The sequence below is a fragment of the Salmo salar genome, chromosome 09 (assembly GCF_965601325.2).
Source record: "Salmo salar chromosome 09, fSalSal1, whole genome shotgun sequence".
NCBI lineage: Eukaryota > Metazoa > Chordata > Actinopteri > Salmoniformes > Salmonidae > Salmo > Salmo salar.
The window spans coordinates 139,272,514-139,294,880 of NC_138299.1; the positions used below are offsets into that span (position 1 = coordinate 139,272,514).

The window sequence follows — 22,367 nt, forward strand, 5'->3', positions numbered from 1 at the left end:
TCGCCTCGAACCAGGAACACATCGACAACAGCCACCCTCGAAGCATCGTTACCCATCGCTCCACAAAAGCCGTGGCCCTTGCAGAGCAAGGGGAACAGCTACTTCAAGGTCTCAGAGCGAGTGACGTCACCGATTGAAACGCTATTAGCGCGCAACCCGCTAACTAGCTAGCCATTTCACATCGGTTACACCAGCCTAATCTCAGGAGTTGATAGACTTGAAGTCATAAACAGCTCAATGCTTGAAGCACAGCGAAGAGCTGCTGGCAAACACACAAAAGTGCTGTTTGAATGAATGCTTACGAGCCTGCTGCTGCCTACCACCGCTCAGTCAGACTGCTCTATCAAATCATAGACTTAATTATAACACACAGAAATACGAGCCTTAGGTCATTAATATGGTCAAATCCGGAAACGATCATTTCGAAAACAAAACGTTTATTCTTTCAGTGAAATACGAAACTGTTCCGTATTTTGTCTAACGGGTGGCATCCCAAGTCTAAATATTGCTGTTACATTGTACAACCTTCAATGTTATGTCATAATTATGTACAAATCTGGCAAATTAATTAAGGTCTTTGTTAGGAAGAAATGGTGTTCACACTGTTTGCAACGAGCCAGGCGGCCCAAACTGCTGCATATACCCTGACTGCTTGCACGGAACGCAAGAGAAGTGACACAATTTCCCTCGTTAAAAGAAATTCATGTTAGCAGGCAATATTAACTAAATATGCAGGTGTAAAAATATATACTTGTGTATTGATTTTAAAGAAAGGCATTGATGTTTATGGTTAGGTACACATTGGTGCAACGACAGTGCTTTTTTCGCGAATGCTCTTGTTAAATCAGCACCCGTTTGTCGAAGTAGGCTGTGATTCAATGAGAAATGAACAGGCACCGCATCGATTATATGCAAAGCAGGACAAGCTAGATAAACTAGTAATATCATCAACCATGATATTACTAGTTAACTAGTGATTATGTTAAGATTGATTGTTTTTTATAAGATAAGTTCAAATGCTAGCTAGCAACTTACCTTGGCTTCTTGCTGCACTCGCGTAACAGGTGGTCAGCCTGTTATGCAGGCTCCTCGTGGAGTGCAATGTAGTCGGCCACAATCATGTCCAAAAATGCCGATTACCAATTGTTATGTAAACTTGAAATCGGCCCTAATTAATCGTCCATTCCGATTAATCGGTCGACCTCTAGTTGCAACCGAGGACAGATGGTTTTTACACGCTAAGCGTTTCAGCACTCTGCGGTCCTGTTCTGTGAGCTTGTGTGGACTACCACTTCTCGGCTGAGCCGTCGTTGCTCCTAGACATTTCCATTTCACAATAACAGCACATACAGTTGACCGGGGCAGCTCTAGCAGGGCAAAAATTGACAAACTGACTTGTTGGAAAAGTGGCATCCTATGACAGTACCATGTTGAAAGTCACTGAGCTCTTCAGTAAGGCCATTCTACTGCCAATGTTTCCTATGGAGATGGCATGGCTGTGTACCTGATTTTATACACCTGTCAGCAACGGGTGTGGCTGAAATAGCTGAATCCACTAATTTGAAGGGGTGTCCACATACACTATCTATACAAAAGTATGTTAAGTGCTTGCCATGTCCTGCCATTGCGCCTTGTGGTCATTCATGCCAGACAAATTGTCCAGTCTAGCACATCACATCAACAGATCAATACAAAAATCGGTATTGCGCTCTAATTTGGTCACAGATACAGTCATATACAAATCAATAACGGTGCTCTACTCCAAAAGCTTTTTATTTTTCCAAAGATAAGAGTTTGAGTCATAAATCATGAGTCATATTGAACATGACTAAAGGGAATGAATAAGAGGTATCACAGTTCAGTTTATTCAGATCTCAGGAGGACTTCACGCCTATTGGAAATGTGAACAAATGTTATTTCACTCATAGGTCCTCTTCCCTCTCAGCCCGCTTTAAAACGCTTTCAAAAACATCTCATTTGAAGTGAGAGCTAAAACAATGAAAAGTAAAGCAACGCTAACTCCCCCTCTCAGCCTTGATAGAAATATAGACCACAGTTCCATGTGGTGGATGATGATGATGATGCAGATACCGATATCACACATTCTTAAAAGCAGAGTAGAATTCACCTGGTCCTGTCTCTCTAGGATACAGCGCACAACCTGGGACTCTATCTAGCACCACCGGGTGAGTACACACACAAACGACAGGGGCATAGGTGACCAACCGTGTGACCTCTTATCCAGTTTATGTACAAAAACATCAAAACAATTGCATTAGTTTTGGCTCAAAAATTACACTGACAGTTGAAGTTACCAGTGTCATCTGACAGTATTGTCCTCAATGACTTTACCCTCCAGTCAAGTACAGGGCTGTCAGTGACATCACAGACTCAGTGATACCTCTGGCCCAAGTGACACTGACACACAGTGGGACACAGACGGTAACTTCACTGAATAACAAGTAGTGTTAATCTCTCAAATACAAAAACACAGAGCATCCTCTTAAGCGTACAGCCTAAGTAATTTAATGCTGTCCAAATAAACAGTTGTGAAGATGGACCGCATACCTCAGACCCTTGAAGTACAGGTATTTGTAAGAGGCTAACCATATGGAGCGACTGGCTGACTACTGAAGCCCCAGACTAAAGATTGAGGAGGACCAGGGCCCCTGTGGTAATCCTTGGCCTACTGCTGGTAACTTTCCTAACTCTATCCTTCTCTCCGTCTCCCTCCCTTCCGCGTGCCTGCTCCCTCACACAGGTCCTAGCATGCTGCGACACAGACTTAGCTGGCTATCTTTTTTTCCCTGTCTCTCTCGCTCTCAAAAGGTGTCGGACTCTCATTCTCTGTCTCTTATGTTCGGCCTCAAACTCTTATGCACCAACTCTCTCACTTTCTCTTCCTCAGTCAAGTTCAAACCACTCAGCATTCTTTGCGTCAGCATTCTTTGTGTGCTGACTCATCGGTGCCTGAGTTTCTCTGGAATAGGTCTCTCCAACGTTGTGGAAACGTTCCCTGGCTGTCTGGGCCAAGCCTCTGACCACTTGAAAGAGGCCGAGGAGCAAAAGCAGCATTCCAGCTCCTGAAGCGCTCTGGGGGGGCTGTGACTGGCACTCACTATGCCCTTATTTGGACCATCGAATCATCGCTCTCCTCTCTGCGTTCGCTTAATTCCTTTTACATGTCGAAGCGTATCCTCCCTGAGAAGCTAAGGAGGCAGAGGAGGCGGCAAACCCCCTTGGAGAAGATCCCCCTCATTAGGGGGTGAGAGATGAAGAGAAACTCCCCACCATCTCCCTATCTGTTGTCCAGACATGTAACTATGTCCACATCTCCAGATAATATGCTATGGGTATGAAACTGTGCCCACCGTGCACAAAAGAGGGAGCGAGGAAGGATAGAATCTAAATTGAGTTGATAACTCACTTTTATGGAGGTCTGTGAGTGCTGCCTGCCTCTGGCTTGACACTTAGCATTAGCTATATATTTCACTGAACAAAAATCTAACATTTAAAGTGTTGGTTTCATGACCTGAAATAAAAGATCCCTGAAATGTTCAATACGCACAAAAAGCTTCTCAAATATTGTGGAAGTCCCTGTCAGTGAGAATTTCTCCTTTGCCAAGATAATCCATCCACCTGACAGGTGTGGCATATCAAGAAGCTGATTAAACAGCATGAAAATTACACAGGTGCACCATGTGCTGGGGACAATAAAAAGGCCACTTTAAAATGTGCCATTTTAAAGAATTTGGAAGTACGTTCACCCGGCCTCACAATCGCAGACCACATGTAACCACTCCAGCCCAAGACCTCCACATACGGCTTCGTCACCTGATGGATCGTCTGAGACCAGCCACCCAGACAGCTGAAGAATCGGAGGAGTATTTCTGTCTGTAATAAAGCCATTTTGTGGGTAAAAAAAAAGTTATTCAGATTGGCTGGGCTTGGTTTCCCAGTGGGTGGGCCTTGCCCGCAAGTGGGGCGGCAGGTAGCCTAGTGGTTAGAGCGTTGGACTAGTAACCGAAAGGTTGCAAGATCGACTCACTATCCTCAAAACGGGTCAACGCTGGTCAAGACACAGGAAGTCTAATTTTCATCTTAAGTACACAATCAAATCATGTATCTATCAAATGTTGCTGCCCTACTCTTTGATGGTATGCACGGTGTCTTCAAAACGGTTCAACTTGCCTCGTGGCCACTAAAGTTCATGCATGAACATGCTTATTACTTGAAAATGAAGCAATGGAACGAGGATCAGTAAATCTACCTTTTGAATGAGGTGGTCATTTTTACAGTTACAGCCCATTGTGGACATTCAATAGAGACGATACATGAATTCACTACCCATTGAAAAGGTATCCAAATGACTAAAACCTAGAATTATTCAACATAGATATTATCAGACGGAGAGACCCAACTGGGAGATCTGAAGAGGCAACCAGTCCCAGCGATAGCACAAAAGCTGGTAGTTTCGGTAAACACGATTAGTCGCTTCGCTATCCATTCACAAAAATGTCGCCCATGCAGGAAATAGTTTTTGATGCCCAATCTATTTAACCCACAGTGGCATCGCTTGAGCCTCGATATAAATCTTCCAACCAAAATATAGCTTTTATCCAGTCAATGCACTCTCAGCATCCTCATGTATGTCTGTAGGGGAAAGTCAGTAGACATGACAGAGAGAGTGTGATGGCTGTCACTATAAAACCGTCCTCCACAGACGCCCATTATGCCACATTATGGAGTGGCACTCTCCTGAACCTACTCTCTCTGTGTGTGTGTGTGCGCCCATTAGCAATCTGATTCAAAACAACAGTGAATCACTAGACATTAATATTTGCCTAGGGAGGAAGAGAGAGTTATGAATGGAGAGACAAAGAGAAGAGGAGGAAGGAGAAATGGCAGCCTTTGCTGACCATGCATTAAATCATTACAGCATGGCTACTGCAACAAGACCCAGCCTGTCTCAGCCATGGCCAGCAACCACTATTAGAGTATCCAACATAGAGATCCTATTAAATGACTATTCTAGGTCCTAATTCTATGGTATCCAATGCCTAGTGGTTAGTCGCTCACCTACAGCTCCACAGTGACGGTGCAACTTGTACCCTGTGTAGCTATGCTGATGCCCTGGGCTCGTTGGGACAAAGCCAACCAAGGCCTGGAGCTGCCCAGGGAACCACGAGGAGGATATGATGACAGTTGTTCCATTTACATTTACATTTAAGTCATTTAGCAGACGCTCTTATCCAGAGCGACTTACAAATTGGTGCATTCACCTTATGATATCCAGTGGAACAACCACTTTACAATAGTGCATCTAAATCTTTTAAGGGGGGTAGAAGGATTACTTTATCCTATCCCAGGTATTCCTTAAAGAGGTGGGGTTTCAGGTGTCTCCGGAAGGTGGTGATTGACTCCGCTGTCCTGGCGTCGTGTGGGAGCTTGTTCCACCATTGGGGTGCCAGAGCAGCGAACAGTTTTGACTGGGCTGAGCGGGAACTGTGCTTCCTCAGAGGTAGGGGGGCGAGCAGGCCAGAGGTGGATGAACGCAGTGCCCTTGTTTGGGTGTAGGGCCTGATCAGAGCCTGAAGGTACGGAGGTGCCGTTCCCCTCACAGCTCCGTAGGCAAGCACCATGGTCTTGTAGCGGATACGAGCTTCAACTGGAAGCCAGTGGAGAGAGCGGCGGAGCGGGGTGACATGAGAGAACTTGGGAAGGTTGAACACCAGACGGGCTGCGGCATTCTGGATGAGTTGTAGGGGTTTAATGGCACAGATACAGTTACATCCCTACTATACAGTTACATCTATACAGTTACATCCCTACTGTACAGTTACATCTATACAGTTACATCTATACAGTAACATCCCTACTATACAGTTACATCTATACAGTTACATCCCTACTGTACAGTTACATCCCTACTTCCAGAGGCAACAGTGGCTCTGTGAACACAGTTTCCTCCTGACCTACAGCATCTATATGGATCAGCTGCAGCACTACATTTCTCACTGATGGGATATAAAAGGAGAAACTGGGAGCATTGGGAATGAGGGATATGGGTGTGTGGAAGAATACTAGTTAGGGTGGAGGGAAGGAAGGAACTTAAATGGTAAATATGGGAGTGTCAGGCTGAATCCCAAATCACCCCTTACCCTCGACCCTCCATTTGCTAATTCACGCGCGCCTCCACTATATGCACGAGTGTCCCAAACCTGAGAGAGTAGCGGCTAATTAGACCCTCTGATAGCCACTAGGACCGAGCCAGCAAGGCTGCAGGCTCCAGAGCTAAGTGCTATCCCATCACACTGCGATATGTTTGGCGTTTGCGCAATTTCATAGAATTGAGAGTTGTACCTAATTATATGACACGTGCGTTTGATTCACCGTCAGTGTACCATGCTAAAGGAGGGTGAAGAGGATTCTTTTGTCAGAGGCAAAGAACAAAGCCCTATTGTTGCTTCCGGTTTACCATGCCCTACCCACCATTCTACAGACGCCTAGACTGTATACGTCTGAGTAACACCTCTGAACAAGGAGGGGGGATTTTGTAATCTAGATGCTTAGTAATAGAAGAAAACCCACAACAACCACCAAGGAAACTGGATTTGGCACTATTGAGACAATAGAAGGTTTTGTACATTGTGCACTGCTTCTAATCCCAAGGCAGGCCCCCACATAAAGGCCTATTTATTTGCTCTAGAACAAGGAGCACCGATGGGGGTAAATTGTTATGGGGGAGTGTTGATCAGGTGTTGACATAAAAGGCCAGTAGCGTTAAATGGGAGATCTTGTGATAATGCATGGCACAGATTGCTCAGCCACAGCGACATTTAGTCTTAATGTATAAATGATGTGCAAAGTATTCTTTGGTGATACTACCACACGGTCTCTCATTGTGGTGAGGGAGAATCCCATTGATTTTTGTACAGGGAACCCACCTGAATGTACTTTCATAAACAAAGGAATTAAGGAAATAGTTTACTTATGGAGACATAGAAATCACCATACCAACATACACCAAATGATTAGTGATGGCAAATACACAACGACGTTGTGCCATAAAATTCTTAACTACATGATTACAGCAATGAATGTTACTAATGACTGTGTCAAACAGAGACAAAGTTAGACAAACACCTAAACATCAGGCATAACAGCTCCTGACTCCTCAACCAGGTGTCACAGGGTCAAAAGATCACTGATGATGGTAGAGGGGGAGGGGAGGGTAGCAAGTGGAATACCCTCCCTGTGAGTCTACACTAGCCACCGGCTTCCAGTCTGGCCTCCATAGCCCTTCCAGTCTGGCCTCCATAGCCCTTCCAGTCTGGCCTCCATAGCCCTTCCAGTCTGGCCTCCATAGCCCTTCCAGTCTGGCCTCCATAGCCCTTCCAGTCTGGCCTCCATAGCCCATCCAGTCTGGCCTCCATAGCCCATCCAGTCTGGCCTCCATAGCCCTTCCAGTCTGGCCTCCATAGCCCTTCCAGTCTGGCCTCCATAGCCCTTCCAGTCTGGCCTCCATAGCCCATCCAGTCTGGCCTCCATAGCCCATCCAGTCTGGCCTCCATAGCCCTTCCAGTCTGGCCTCCATAGCCCTTCCAGTCTGGCCTCCATAGCCCTTCCAGTCTGGCCTCCATAGCTCATTTCAATACAGTCAGGCAGACAAAGAATTATGTGAGAGAAATAAAAGGAGACTGAAGGTGAGTCAGAATCGGTGTTCTTGCTTTTAAGTAGATCAATACTACATGTGCTCAGCATGGAGAGTGAAAGGAGAACATTTTAAAAACTGATGAGAGCAGCCTTTTATTACTCTAAACACACAAGGCGCCAGGTAGCCTAGCGGTTAAGGGATTGGGCCAGTAATCGAGCAAGACATTTAACCCTAATTGCTCCTGTAAGTCGCTCTGGATAAAAGTGTCTGCTAAATGACTAAAATGTTGAAGAAAAAAATGAAAAAGTATGTGCTCAGCGTGGAGGGAGTGAAAGGGGAAAATGTCAAACTGGCGAGAGCTGTTGCTTGTAGACATACAATATATATTTGACCTTTATTTAACTAGGCAAGTCAGTTAAGAACAAATTCCTACTTTCAATGACGGCCTCGGAACAGTTGGTTAACTGCCTTGTTCAGGAGCAGAACGACAGATTTTTACCTTGGGGATTTGATCTTGCAACCTTTCGCTTACTAGTACAACACTAACCACTAGGCTACCTGCCAGCCCAGTATAGTATATCCTGATGCCTAGTCACTTAAAGTCAACACCTACTTTGGCCACCTTTCCTTCCAGTTCTCTGCTGCCAATGACTGGAACGAATTGCAAAAAGAAAAAATAATCGCTGGAGTCATATCTCCCTCTCTAATTTTAAGCATCAGCTGTCAGAGCAGCTTACTGATCACTGTACCTGTACACAGCAAATCTGTAAATAGCACACCCAACTACCTCATCCCCATATTGTTACTTATCCTCTTGCTCTTTTGCACCCCAGTATCTCTACTTGCACATCATCATCTGCACATCTAGCACTCCGGTGTTAATGCTAAATTGTAATTATTTCACCTCTTTATTGCCTTACCTCACCACTCTTCTACATTTTCACACACCGTACATAGATGTTTCTATTGTGTTATTGACTGTGCGTTTGTTTATGTGTAACTGTTGTTTTTGTCGCACTGCTTTGCTTTATCTTGGCCAGGTCGCAGTTGTACATGAGAGCTTGTTCTCAACTGGCCTACATGGTTTAATAAAGGTGAAAAAAATAAACCCCTGCCTATTGATATTGTAATGGTACTCTTTGTATATAGCCTCATTATTGGGTTTTCTATTCTTCTTTAACTCTGTGTCATTGGTCATGTAGGGTACAAGCTCTTTCCCAAAGGTATGTGGACACCTGCTCATTGAACATCTCATTCCAAAATCATGGGCATTGATATGGAGTTGGTCACCCCTTTGGAAGCTCTTGTTGCATGCACTCTACTGGGGAGGCTTTCCACTAGATGTTGGAACATTGCTGCGGGGACATTGCTGCGGCTTCCATTCAGCCACATGAGCATTAGTGGGTGTCTCGCAGTCTGCGTTCCAATTCATCCCAAAGGAGTTCGATGGGGTTGAGGTCAGGGCTCTGTGCAGGCCAGTCAAGTTCTTCCACACGGATCTCGACAAACCATTTCTGTATGGACTTCGCTTTGTGCACAGGGACATTGTCATGCTGAAAGTTGGGAGCACAGAAACATCTAGAATGTCAGTGTATGCTGAGCGTTAAGATTTCCCTTCACTGGAACTAAGGGGCCTAGCCCGAACCATGAAAAACAACCCCATTATTCCTCCTCCATCAAACTTTACAGTTGCCACTATGCATTTGGGCAGGTAGCGTTCTCCTGGCATCAGCTCAGCGGTCAACACCATAATGCCCTCAAAGCTCATCACTAAGCTAAAGACCCTGGGACTAAACACCTCCCTCTGCAACTGGATCCTGGACTTCCTGACGGGCCGCTCCCAGGCGGTAAGGGTAGGGAACAACACATCCGCCACGCTGATCCTCAACACAGGGGCCCCTCAGGGGTGCGTGCTCAGTCCCCTCCTGTACTCCCTGTTCACTCATGACTGCAAGGCCAGGCACGACTCCAACACCATCAAGTTAGCCAATGACAACAGTGGTAGGCCTGATCACCGACAACAATGAGACAGCCTATTGGGAGGAGGTCAGAGACCTGGTCATGTGGTGCCAGGACAACAACCTCTCCCTCAACGTGATCAAGACAAAGGAGATGATTGTGAACTACAGGAGAAGGAGGACCGAGCATACCCCCATCCTCATCGAATGGGCTGTAGTGGAACAGGTTGAGAGCGTCAAATTCCTTGGTGTCCACATCACCAACAAAACGAACATGGTCCAAGCACACCAAGACCGTCGTGAAGAGGGCACGACAAAGCCTTTTCCCCCTCAGCAGACTGAAAATATTTGGCATAGGTCCTCAGATCGTCAAAAGGTTCTACAGCTGCACCATTGAGAGCATCCTGACTGGTTGCATCACTGCCTGGTATGGCAACTGCTCGGCCTCCGACCACAAGGCACTACAGAGGGTAGTGCGTACGGCCCAGTACTACACTGGGGCCAAGCTTCCTGCCATCCAGGACCTATATACTCAGCGGTGTCAGAGGAATGCCCAAAAAATTCAAAGACTCCAGCCACCCTAGTCAGACTGTTCTCTGCTACCGCACGGCAAGCGGTAAAGGTGCACCAATTCGAGGTCCAAAAGGCTTCTTAACAGCTTCTACCCCCAAGCCATAAGACTCCTCAACAGCTAATCAAAGGGTTACCCAGACCCCTCTTTTACACTGCTGCTACTCTCTGTTTATAATCTTTGCATAGTCACTAACTCTACCTACATGTACATATTACCTCAATTGCCTCAACTAACCCATGCACATTGACTCTGTACCGTTACCCCCTGTATATAGCCTCACTTGTTCATTTTACTGCTGCTGTTTAATTATTTGTTACTTTTATTTTCTATTTATCTATTTTTTACTTAACGCATTGTTGGTTAAGGGCTTGTAAGTAAGCATTTCACTGTAAGATCTACCCCTGCTGTTTTCGGTGCATGTGTCATAAAGTGTAATTTGATTCGCAAAACCCAGATTTGTCCATCGGACTGCCAGATGATGAAGTGTGATTCATCACTCCAGAGAACGTGTTTCCAATGTGTCCAATGGTGGCGAGCTTTACACCACTCCAGCCGACATTTGGCATTGTGCATGGTGATCTGAGGTTTGTGAGCGGCTGCTCAGCCATGGAAACCTGACGAACAGTTCTTCCAGAGGCAGTTTGGAACTCAGTAGTGAGTGTTGCAACTGAGGACAGACAATTTTTACGCATTATACGCTTCAGCACTCTGCGGTCCCTTTCTGAGTTTGTGTGGACTACCACTTCTCGGTTGAGCCATTGTTGCTCCTAGAAATTGACAAACTGACTTGTTGGAAAGGTAGCATCCTATGACAGTGCCACGTTGAACGTCACTGAGCTCTTCAGTAAGGCCATTCGACTGCCAATGTTTGTCTCTGGAGATTGCATGGCTGTGTGCTCAATCTTATACACCTGTCAGCAACGGTTGTGGCTGAAATAGCCAAATCCACTAATTTGAAGAGGTGTCCACATACTTTTGTATATATGCTGTAAGTAACCATGTTGGGCTTAACTCAAATGGAAGGCAGTCTATTCAGGAAGTGATTTGAATTTAAAATTGACGTTTTTAAACTTTTGAAATAAAAAAGTTTGTACTTTTCAGTTTATTGAGAAGTCATTGAAAACTAATTCCGTTTTTTTGATTGTTGAATTGTAATTTTGGTTTACTTCCAAAATTGACTGTCTTCAATTCAAATTGACTCCAACCATGGTAAGTAAGCATTTTACTGTAAGGTCTACCTACACCTGTTGTATAAAATTTGATTTGATTTCAACACAGCGCATGGAATGACTTGTTAGATCAAATGTGGCATGTTTCACAACCACCTTACACTTGAAGGGTGTCCTGCGTAGGCCTACTGTATGCTAGCCCAGCCCAGGGGGGAGTCAGTGTCAGACACCTGGAGCGAATCACAGCAGGTGTCACATTGTTAACAATGAATCCTCCAGCTGCCATTAATGAAGACTGATTTATTTCCTGTGTGTCAGTGTGCATACAGTCAGAGAGCAACATGGAGGAAACTGGCCAGAAAGGCTCAGCTGATTATGTTTATAGGGAGAATGTATGCAAAGCCAGGGTGGACAGAGAACATGTAACAAACTGCCTTGGATGTATTGATTGAGGTTTCTATTTATTAGATTTGGGTCAGCTCGGGATCTAGGGCTAGGCCTACCTATATTGGGAGAAACCATGGAACATTTAACCAGTTGGCTGCACTTCTGTGTCAACATTCAAATACGGTAGACTATGCTGGAGGACAATGAAATTGATGATGTGACCGACAACATTACATTCCTCACCCATTATGTAAGCAAGGTAAATGACATGACCTCTTTAGGTGGGGCCGGAGACAATTTAGTAGGCCTAGAGGTCAGTGTTGGTTTTAACAAAGTAAACCAAAGTGATCAGCAACAGGTTAAAAACAATACAAGGCCTTACTTGCCCAACTAGGTTTTACAAAAGCAGTGAGAGATTCAAGATTGGTTAAAGATAAAGAACTCGTTACACAGGTTATGGAAACACTACAAATATACCTTGTGGATAGAGTCAGAGTATACAAATGTACATATACCCAGGTCATATGCGAGGGGCCATTGTGTTTGAATCAGAAGAAGAAAAAAAATAACATTCCAGAAAAGCCTAACCAGTGTCTGCTTCAAAGCGTGTAATTGCCAACTGCACAGGCTTCAACAGGATGTGGAATTTGTAGACTGGAGTGTTCCATGCTCGGCGCAATTTGGTTCCGTGTACAGCCCTGGTTGGCCAACTACCAGAGTGAAAAAAATGGAGACGTTGCATGGATACGTGGTGTTATACGGCAAGCCAGCTGACCAGACTGCTCCATGCCCAGTTTACACAAGAGTGCTCAACCACAGGGCACCATTGCAGATAGTAGCAGTCCCATTTCCCAAATAGGCCACAATAAATCTTGATTCCATTATTAACTTAAATCACTATGGGACACATTGTTATTCAAGTAAAATATTCTGCTAAATGACTTAAATGTAAATGTAAATGTAAGTAAAGTACAAATTACCCGCTCTTAATGCCCTCTGGGCCTAATGTACTGGAATTAGGCCACTAAACAATGTTCAACTATGACAGAGCAACAGGCTACTACTGTATGACAAGGGGACAGAGTCATATACATTTTTGACTGACACCAGACAGACACAGCGCTCCAGCTTGCACTTCTCCGATTCTCCTCTCACTCAGCCCCGTTCCAAAATTCAACTGGGCTACAAAGTGAAACATTGTATTAGGTATTCTACATTGAAACAAGTTGGTCTAGTCTGGCGGTCACTTTAACAATGACATGTTTAGTCTATCTTGAGTCCAAACTAGACTACCGAAACAGTTCGAGATCTATCGGTGTTACATGATAAATCATGTGATAGACTAAACAAAAACTTGCACCGTCCATGCTCGTGCACTACAAGCGCACAAAACTGTTGTATTGTAGTTCCAAAAGAAAATAAACACAATGAACAGACCGATCAGATTTGACCCGCTTTACCTCATTGTTGGGCGAGAATAGAGATCCTCTCCGATGCAGTTTTTTCGGCTTCAGATCTGAGCCCGGGTTCAAAAGCTAAACAATTAAATAAAAGACGACGATATCGGCGAGAGACACATGTATCTACCCGCAAAGGGGTAGCCTACGATCCACAAGCAGGATAAAGATAAGCACACCTCGACGATTTCCTGGTTTCGGAGAGAGGGGTTGAAAGGCTGGATACAGTAGAGGAGCGCGCTTGTCAACTCCAATCAGGATCCGAGACTCATCTCTCCTTTCTAAACAGGCTACCATAAACCGTGCCAGGACAAACTAGTCTCTTTCTTATTTTTGTCAAAGTGGGAACTCCTCTTGATCGGTAATATGCTGTGAACCTTCTCTAGACCTTCGTCCCGGTCTGCGTAATTTCGTTGGTGTTTAAACCAGCTTTTAACTCGAAGTAGGTTTTCATTCCATGTTCACCGGCCCCTCCTCTCTGTAGTTAGAAAATAGGTCCTTGCTATCTGGGATCATTGGGACGTCCCTACCCCCATTGAAGTGGACATTTGAAAACGGTTAAGGTTTGGTTTTGGGGAGTGATGTCCATGGCCCAAGGATGCCGGATTGCACTAACCTTTGAAAAAAATCCACCCGCTGCCTTTCCCTAGTGTTTGAAAGACATAACTCCAATTCGGGTATTCAAGGTTGATAGAAAGTTGGGAACAAACTGTATTTATAATTATTTAAGCAACATAGGCCTGTTGGACTAAACAAGACTGCCTTATAATCAACGTTGTGCACATAATGTGAATAGTGGTGAGAAAACAAATAGTTTAAGAAACTAGTTGTAGACTGTAGGTAGGCAAAACAAATATATATACATATATATATATATATATATATATATATATATATATATATATATATTGCCACATAGGTGCAATGAACTGTGTTTGTCGGGCATAGTAGTACTGCCCCCCTGGAGCAAATGATGGTTATGTGGCTTGCGCAAGGGCACATTGACAGATTTTCACCCTGCCAGCTCAGGTATTCAAACTGGCAACCTTTCGTTTACTGGCCAAACGCTCTAACCACTAGGCTACCTGCCACCACCATAGGCCTTCTAACTTCATACATAATGGAGGAGGAAGATAATGGGAAAGAATATAGCAAATGATACAGCGCTGTCACCACCATGATATCTTGCACTGCATTCCTAAAACGTCTTGAGCGATACTGTAGCATTTTTCTCCTTATGGGGGAAGAGGGAACTGGAGCAGAAGAGGAAGGAATGCATTATGTCTCAATGGCATGTGTAAACATCTGAAGCCACTGGTAGGCCTGAACACACACGACAGCTGTCTACAGAGCAACTGTCAGCCTGTCACACAATTTGAGCTCCCTCCATTCAATCTGCTGTCTGCTGGCCACTACTGAAACTGCACCCAAAAATAGAGTACACGTTTTCAATTCATTTTTAAACTCATGTTAATTATATAATCAGATTTTCCACATCCAAGCATGTAAATGTGTTTGAAACTGGTGAGAAAATGAAAATGTGTGAGTCAAAGACAGTCCCTCTACTCCCAGAAAGTGGTTCACCTAGAAGTAGACTGTGCTGTAATGCTAGGATTCTCCCCTCCTGTCCTCTGTACCACTTCTCCACAGTGTGACGTCAGCTCTCTCCTTAGTTGGCACAGTTTCACATGGTACCTGTTGGACTTGGACACAAGTGATTAGATAATATGAGAGTTAGATTAAGGTAGAGACCAAGGTTATGTTAGAGTGGCTGGACAGTGAGAGATAAGTGGAAGACCCGGGTACATTAGGTGTGTGTGTGAGAGAGAGTTTGTGCCCTCTTTTTTAGAGAGGGCATTATGTAAACAGGAATCTAGTTTACTGCATTATAGGACTGTAGCAAAAATGGGAGAAGAGATTGAAACTCAGTCTGGAAAACAATGTGAATGGTGGTGGAGGCAAGGGGTTGAGTACTAATAATTTTAATTAGGATTAATATGAGTCATGGATTATTTCACTGTGCATAATAGATAACATTTTCTTATGAAAAGGAGTGTGTGTTTGGACAGGAGAGGGGGGGGGGGGGGGGGGGGGGGGTAGAGAGATCTGGGCTGGTCGCCAAGCTGAGGGAAGCTAAAGAAATGTAGCCCAAATGAGCTGACTAGGTCTCTGACCTCTACTAGGGGAAATGGGGAAGATGACCTAAGGCACAAATATGTAAGTCACAGCACAGTGGAAGAAGATAGGTCTATGTTAAGGAGGATATAGAGCTGAAACTCTTAATTTTTTCTTTGTGAGGACAATGCTTTATCAAACCTTAACGGTTTGTCCCTCTTCAACTGTTTGCTCGGTCTGAAGACTGGTGGTGTTTGACAGGTATTGAGTGTTGCTCAGCATTTTGCACTCATGTAGCCTGAAGTAGTTAAAAGGTTTAAGCACGCCCTCTGCTGGGCGGCCAAACAAAATACAATACTAATATCCGCCGCTAGATGGCGGAAGATACTACCTGTTTTTATTAAGAGGAGAATGATTTTATGGGTTAATATTGATAATGAAGTGTAGGCCTACTATTTTGTTTGAGAAAAAAATATTCCAGTCAGTTTGTATACCTAAACTACATTTGTTGCTATCTAGTCTATAGTTGCGCCCTTATCTGATTTATCAGGGAAAATAACAACACATAGCAGCTCAACATAGCTGGCGTGGCCATGTATCAGTACACATTGTATCGCCACATTTCCCTTTAGTCTGCCAATAACATATACTATGTGATGTACATGTATTAACACTCCTATGTAGGCTTAATTAAATTAACAAAAAATTATTCAATAATGATATGTTGGGTAGCAGCATTTTTTCTTTCACTGGGATGAGGTGACCTAAAGTGTGTTTGTGTATGTCACAGTAGGTTGGTGGCACCTTCATTGGGGAGGACTGGCTCGTGGTAATGGCTGAAGCAGAATATGTGGTATCAGATATTCAATTTGCTCCGTTCCAGCCATTATGTTGAGCTGTCCTCCCCTCAGCAGCCTCCACTGCTGTGTTTACAGAGTTGATACTCTCTGTCACTCTTTCTCCACATGCCTCGTGGCACTGATACCCCGACCATGGATCTGCTTGGAAACAAACTGCAGCAGTTCGGGTTACCAGGCAAGATCGATGGCGAGTGTGACCCGCCCGCTGTGTGAGGGTGTCGCGTTGCACGGAGGGGAGAGTATCGATGCATGGCCGATCGCTATCATAATCACACTTCCCCTCTTATCGCGCCTTCTGCTCCAGCTGCCTACTGAATAAAACATCCTCCTTCCTGCTGAAGAGTCACACCCCAAAATCTGGAGGGAAATGGACTCAAGTCTCACTCATGCGTAAAGACACTTGGCACCCTTTTCTATAACTCATTAAGAATGAATGAATAGGTGTGCATGCTTTTCACTAAACAGAACACTCAAGAGATTGAAAATACTGTGTTATTGGTGCTAACATGAACTGCTGCAGAGACCAAAAAAAATAGAAATACGAATGTTTCTTTCATCTCTGATCCTTGATCAGGAAAATAATGAGTTGGCCTACAGAATACAAAGACAAGGATGAGGGGGGTTAGTTTGAGTTTTATCCAAGTTCGTTTTAAGTTTCTTCTCCCTCTGACACACACATCCCCGAAGGCTTCACCTGAGGGCTGTAAATCAGAGACAGAGAACTGCCCCCCACACAGAGAGATACCACAGGTGCAGTGGCCCTTAGGGCGAGCAATTTAACAGGGAGAGGGGGTGGGGGGCATGAAGAGGATGTATTTGCCCAAGATATGTTCCCTCATATGTTGGAGACCTGGAGGACAGCCCCAGGCTTGGAAGGACTGGGTGGGCCAAAAAGAGCATGGGAAAACTCAAAAGAACATGTGTGATGCAGTACCATGAGTAAGAAAGAAGTAGCTATGGGAATAAAGAAACACAACAATAGTTATAGTCATCTATAAGAGGACTCGCCTCAATGGAAAATATGGAATAGGAATCAACACATAAGACTGAGTGAGATATAGGCTAAGATGCCTATAGGTAACTGTGAGATTCCCATCTTGCTTCTGACTGCTCTGCAAACGTGTTTCAATTTCAAAGCACATTCAATTAAACTTAAATGAAAATGGCATCAACTTCACAACATTCAAGATGGGAAAAGCAAACAAATAGCTTCCAGAAAATGACCTGGTTATTTTTGGGAAAAGGAAGCATTTGGCAAAATTCCTCAATGTTCATGTATCATGTCCCTCCTCCTCTGGGACTCAAGTTTAGGGGATGTCAATCAATAAGACATAATGAGATTTATGCATAACTAATTGTGCTACTCTTTATGCCCAGCAGGGAATACTTTGTGACCTTTGAACAAACCTAAAGAGCCATGCACAGTCTTAATTCAGACAACAGATGATTTAAAAGAGTCCTGCAAAATGAGAATGATTGTGCTCTTGCACATACATTGCATTCTGAAAGTATTCAGAACCCTTGACTTTTTCCACACTGTTACGTTACAGCCTTATTCTAAAATGGATTAAAGAAAAAACAAATCCTCATCAACACACACACCATACCCCTTAATGACAAAGTGAAAAAAGGTTTAGACATTTTTGCAAATGTATTAAAAATAAAACAGAAATACCTTATTTACATAAGTATTCAGACCCTTTGCTATGAGACTCCAAATTGAGCTCAGGTGCATCCGGTTTCCATTGATCATCCTTGAGATGTTTTTACAACTTGATTAGACTCCACCTGTGGTAAAATGAAATTGATTAGACATGATTTGGAAAGGCACACACCGGTCATTATAAGGTCCCACAGCTGACAGAGCAAAAACAAAGCCATGAGGTCGAAGGAATTGTCCATAGAGCTCCGAGACAGAAAACTAGCTCTGTGGAAGGGTACCAAACATTTCTGCAGCATTTAAGGTCCCTAAGAATAAAGTGGCCATCATTCTTAAATGGAAGAAGTTTAGAACCACTAAGACTCTTTCTAGAGCTGGCCGCCCGGGCCAAACTGAGCAATCGGGGGAGAAGAGCCTGTCAGGGAGGTGACCAAGGACCCAATGGTCACTCTGACAGAGCTCCAGAGTTCCTCTGTGGAGATGAGAGCCCCTTCCAGAAGGACAACCATCTCTGCAGCACTCCACTAATCAGGTCTTTATGGTAGTGGCCAGACAGAAGCCACTCCTCAGTAAAAGGCACATGACAACCCACTTGGAGTTTGCCAAAAGGCACCTAAAGGACTCTCAGGCCATGAGAAACAAGATTCTCTGGTCTGATGAAACCAAGATTGAACTCTTTGTCCTGAATGCCAAGCGTCACATCTGGAGGAAACCTGGCACCATCCCTCCGGTGAAGCATGGTGGTGGCAGCATCATGCTGTGGGGATGTTTTTCAGAGGCAGGGACTGGGAGACTAGTCAGAATCGAGGGAAAGATTAACAGAGCAAAGTACAGAGATCTTTGATGAAAACCTGCTCCAGAGCACTCAGGACCTCAGACTGGGGCGAAGTTTCACCTCCCAACAGCACAAGGACCTTTAGCACACAGCCAAGACAACGCAGAGTGGCTTCGGGACAAGTCTTTGAATGTCCTTGAGTGGCCCAGCCAGAGTCCGGACTTGAACCCGATCAAACATATCTGGAGAGACCTGAAAATAGCTGTGCAGCGCCGCTCCCCATCCAACCTGACAGAGCTTGAGAGGATCTGCAGAGAAGAATGGGAGAAACTCCCCAAATACAGGTGTACCAAGCTTGTAGCGTCATACCCAAGAAGACTCAAGGCTGTAATCGCTGCCAAAGGTTCTTCAACAAAGTACTGAGTAAAGGGTCTGAGGTTCTGTAAATGTGATGTTTTTTCTTTTTAATAAACTTGCAAAAATGTCTAAACCTGTTTTTGCTTTGTAATTATGGGGTATTGTGTGGCGATTAAGGCTCTAACGTAACAAAATCAAGGGGTCTGAATAGTTTCCGAATGCACTGTACAGTATGCCACTTACAGCCAATAACCTTGGGACGGGCACTCAAGCCCCAAGTCAACCGCACTGGTTTAAGTGCCAACTGTTTGAGAATAAATAAATATGCTATTGAGACAATTAGCTAACAAAGTGGTCAGGATGGGGTGAGTCGCAGCGAAGGGACAAGATGATACGGAGAACGCAGAGCAGGGTGTGAAGTGACAGTCAGCACATCTGGTCTCATCTATAATGCATGGTTCTTTAAACGGCAGTTTGTCGCATATTGAGCGCTGCCACCTGAAATCAACACTGACACCCAAGCTTCTGCCTGGGGAAACAGGCTAGAGGAGAGTGAGAGGATGGAGAGGAGGAGAGAAAGAGGGAAGTCAAGAGTCAGAGTTCTGTTCATCCCAACATATCCCTTGCTTTCGAGCCTGAAACTATTTGAGATACAGTAGAGAATACATCTGGCTATGTTCTAAGAGTGTGTAGACGTATTCACAACACCGAATACCATAGTTCTCATCTTTTACTATTAAAATGAAAAACTAAATTAGCCCCCTAAACAAAATAGAACGGCAGGAATGATCTTAATCAGTAATCCAAAGTGTGAACTTGGTATCATTTTCTCACATTAAATTATAAAACACAGCTCAGATTCCTCTCTGTTCCAAAACAAAACATTATTTTCACATAATGACAGTCCATCCTCTTTGACAAAGACAGGTGAAGTGGGCAAATGAACAGTCTATTTCCCAGTGATGAGGGGGTTTCTCAGCACTACAATCACAGAGTCTCCTCTCAGGAACATCTTGGAGATGTAACGGTCCTTGTTTACTGGTTTGGACTTCTTCTTGCCCTTGCCACTCTTGGGCACTTCTGTCCACATCTCCTTCACATTCTCCAGGACCATGTTGCAGTGTCTGCATTGAGAGGGGAATACAAATGTATACAGTTAACCAAAAAAGCATTAAGAATCAAGTCTTTGGGGGGGGGGGGGGGGGGTATGGGTAATATGTGATAACAAATTGCACACATTATCTTGTGTCTGTATTTGTTGGACATTTGTGATTAACCATATAACTCCAGTTGATGACTTCCCAACTACAGTGGCCTAGCTACATAAATACCTGTCAAATGCCTTGACACGGCCAAGCAGCTTCTTGTTGTTTCGGCAGTTGACGAGGACCTGTGTGTTGTTTTTGACAGACTGGGTGAGCACAGACAGGGGCCCAGTATTAAACTCCTCCTCCTCGCGTTTCTGGAGCTCCTCAGGAGTCATCTCCGACTTGGGTTTATTTAACAGGCTCCTGGAAGGATTATTGAGGATACTTATTGTTAACAGAGTTAAACTCCAGGCAATTCAAACATTGTTGATCGAGATTATGATGATTGAGACTTGACAAAACTAACGTTAATTCAGACCAACAGTTAGCCGCTAACAAAATGGAAAACTGTTTTATATGAAGTGGCCAAAGGCAATACGTATTAGCTTGCTGGCTGATAAGTTCCTAGGTTTATTATGGTTAGCTAGCTACAGTAGTTACTATCGCTAGTAACGTTAGGTCATCATGACTTGCTATCGTTAACCAGCTAGCCAAGTTTACCCACAATTCTTTCCACAGTGATGAGGCTCTGTATATAAACCATGCACACATTGGTTATTTAAAGTACTTACATATTTTCTTCAGCGAATGGCGATTTTAGCAGGAAACCTAGCTAGTAAATATGTTAGCTTTTTACCGGCTTCTTTAATCTCTCCAACGCCACACTCGTGTGTTCTCTGTACAACAACTTCTTCTTTGGTTTAAGGGCAGTTGGCATTCAATTATGTTGTATTACCGCCACCTACTAGACTGGAGTATAACTCCCTTATACTTTGCTTGAAAAATAAATCAACAAATACCCTACCATCTAACCCTACACTCACCAAAAACTCACCACCCTACTCCACTATTTAATCTATCAAGTCCTACCTCAGGCCAAAAGCCTTAAAAGACAGGACACCACCACACAACACACCCTGTAACTCTGACATCAAGTCTCGTACACCCAAATTTCTCTCTGCAGCTGCCACTACGACCTACATTTTCTGTGACTTACGTTCCATCCCTGCCTGAGGGCACACAGTGTGTTGGGAAATCTGTGAATGTATTGTAATGATTTTAAATTTGTATAAACTGCCTTAATTTTGCTGGACCCCAGGAAGAGTTGCCAAGGCAGCAGCTAATGGGGATCCATAATAACTACAAAAATACAAATACTGGTACAGATCTTCTACTCACACCACTCCTTTCAGGAACCCTCCTCTTTGACCCATCTTTCTCTGCCTTCGTCACTGCCTCAGCATACGACAACTTCTGCACTACTCTAACCCTGGAAACCTCAACCTGCCTCTCTTAGTGATAATGAATTTTACGAAAGACTTCCTAAGGACCCTACTAATTAATCAAGTCTCTGATCCACAATAAATTGTGTACATTTTTGAACGAAGGGGAAATTACAAAGATAGAATATGAGAATATGAACATTGACTACCCAGCCACACTTGTCATATACGCTTTCCCCAAAATTCACAAGAGCATGACACCCCCTATACCATGCAGTGGTGTAAAGTACTTAGTAAAAATACTTAAGTAGTTTTTGGGGGTATCTGTACTTTACTTTACTATTTATATTTTGGGCAACTTTTACTTTTACTTCACTACATTCCTAAAGAAAATAATGTACGTTGTACTCCCTACATTTTCCATGACATCCAAAAGTACTCGTTACATTTTGAAGGCTTAACAGGACTGGAAAATTGTCCTATTCACACACTTATCAAGAGAACATCCTTGGTCATCCCTACTGCCTCTGATCGGGCGGACTTACGAAACACAAATGCATCTTTTATAAATTAAGTCTGAGTGTTGGGGTGTGCCCCTGGCTATCCGTACATTTTAAAAACAAAAAAATAGTGCTGTCTGCTTTACTTAATATAAGTAATTTGAAATTATTAATATTTTTGATACTTAAGTATATCTAGAACCAAATACTTTTAGACTTTTACTCAAGTGGTATTTTACTGGGTGACTTCCACTTTTACTTGAGTAACTTTCTATTAAGGTATCTATATTTTTACTCAAGTATGACAATTGGGTACATTTTCCACCACTGATACCAGGCAGGCCCATTGTGAGTAGTAACAGATCTCT

The 22,367-nt window shown here is 43.9% G+C and overlaps 2 protein-coding genes across 2 annotated transcripts in view; both read right to left on the bottom strand.

The window, feature by feature from the left end:
* vasp (vasodilator-stimulated phosphoprotein) overlaps positions 1-13,401 on the bottom strand; it is a 39,290-nt gene extending 25,889 nt beyond the window's left edge. The window contains 1 exon segment of the mRNA NM_001140907.2: positions 13,206-13,401. Within this exon segment, the coding sequence (NP_001134379.1) occupies positions 13,206-13,210 (5 nt within the window). The 5' untranslated portion in view covers positions 13,211-13,401.
* Positions 13,402-19,681: 6,280 nt separating this feature from the next.
* LOC106612977 (small nuclear ribonucleoprotein Sm D2) lies at positions 19,682-20,987 on the bottom strand. The gene is made up of 3 exons (XM_014214746.2): positions 20,849-20,987; positions 20,301-20,480; positions 19,682-20,093 (listed from the first exon to the last, which is right to left on the bottom strand). Coding segments are annotated over exons 1-3 (357 nt in total). The 5' UTR covers positions 20,851-20,987; the 3' UTR covers positions 19,682-19,918.
* Positions 20,988-22,367: the final 1,380 nt, after the last annotated feature.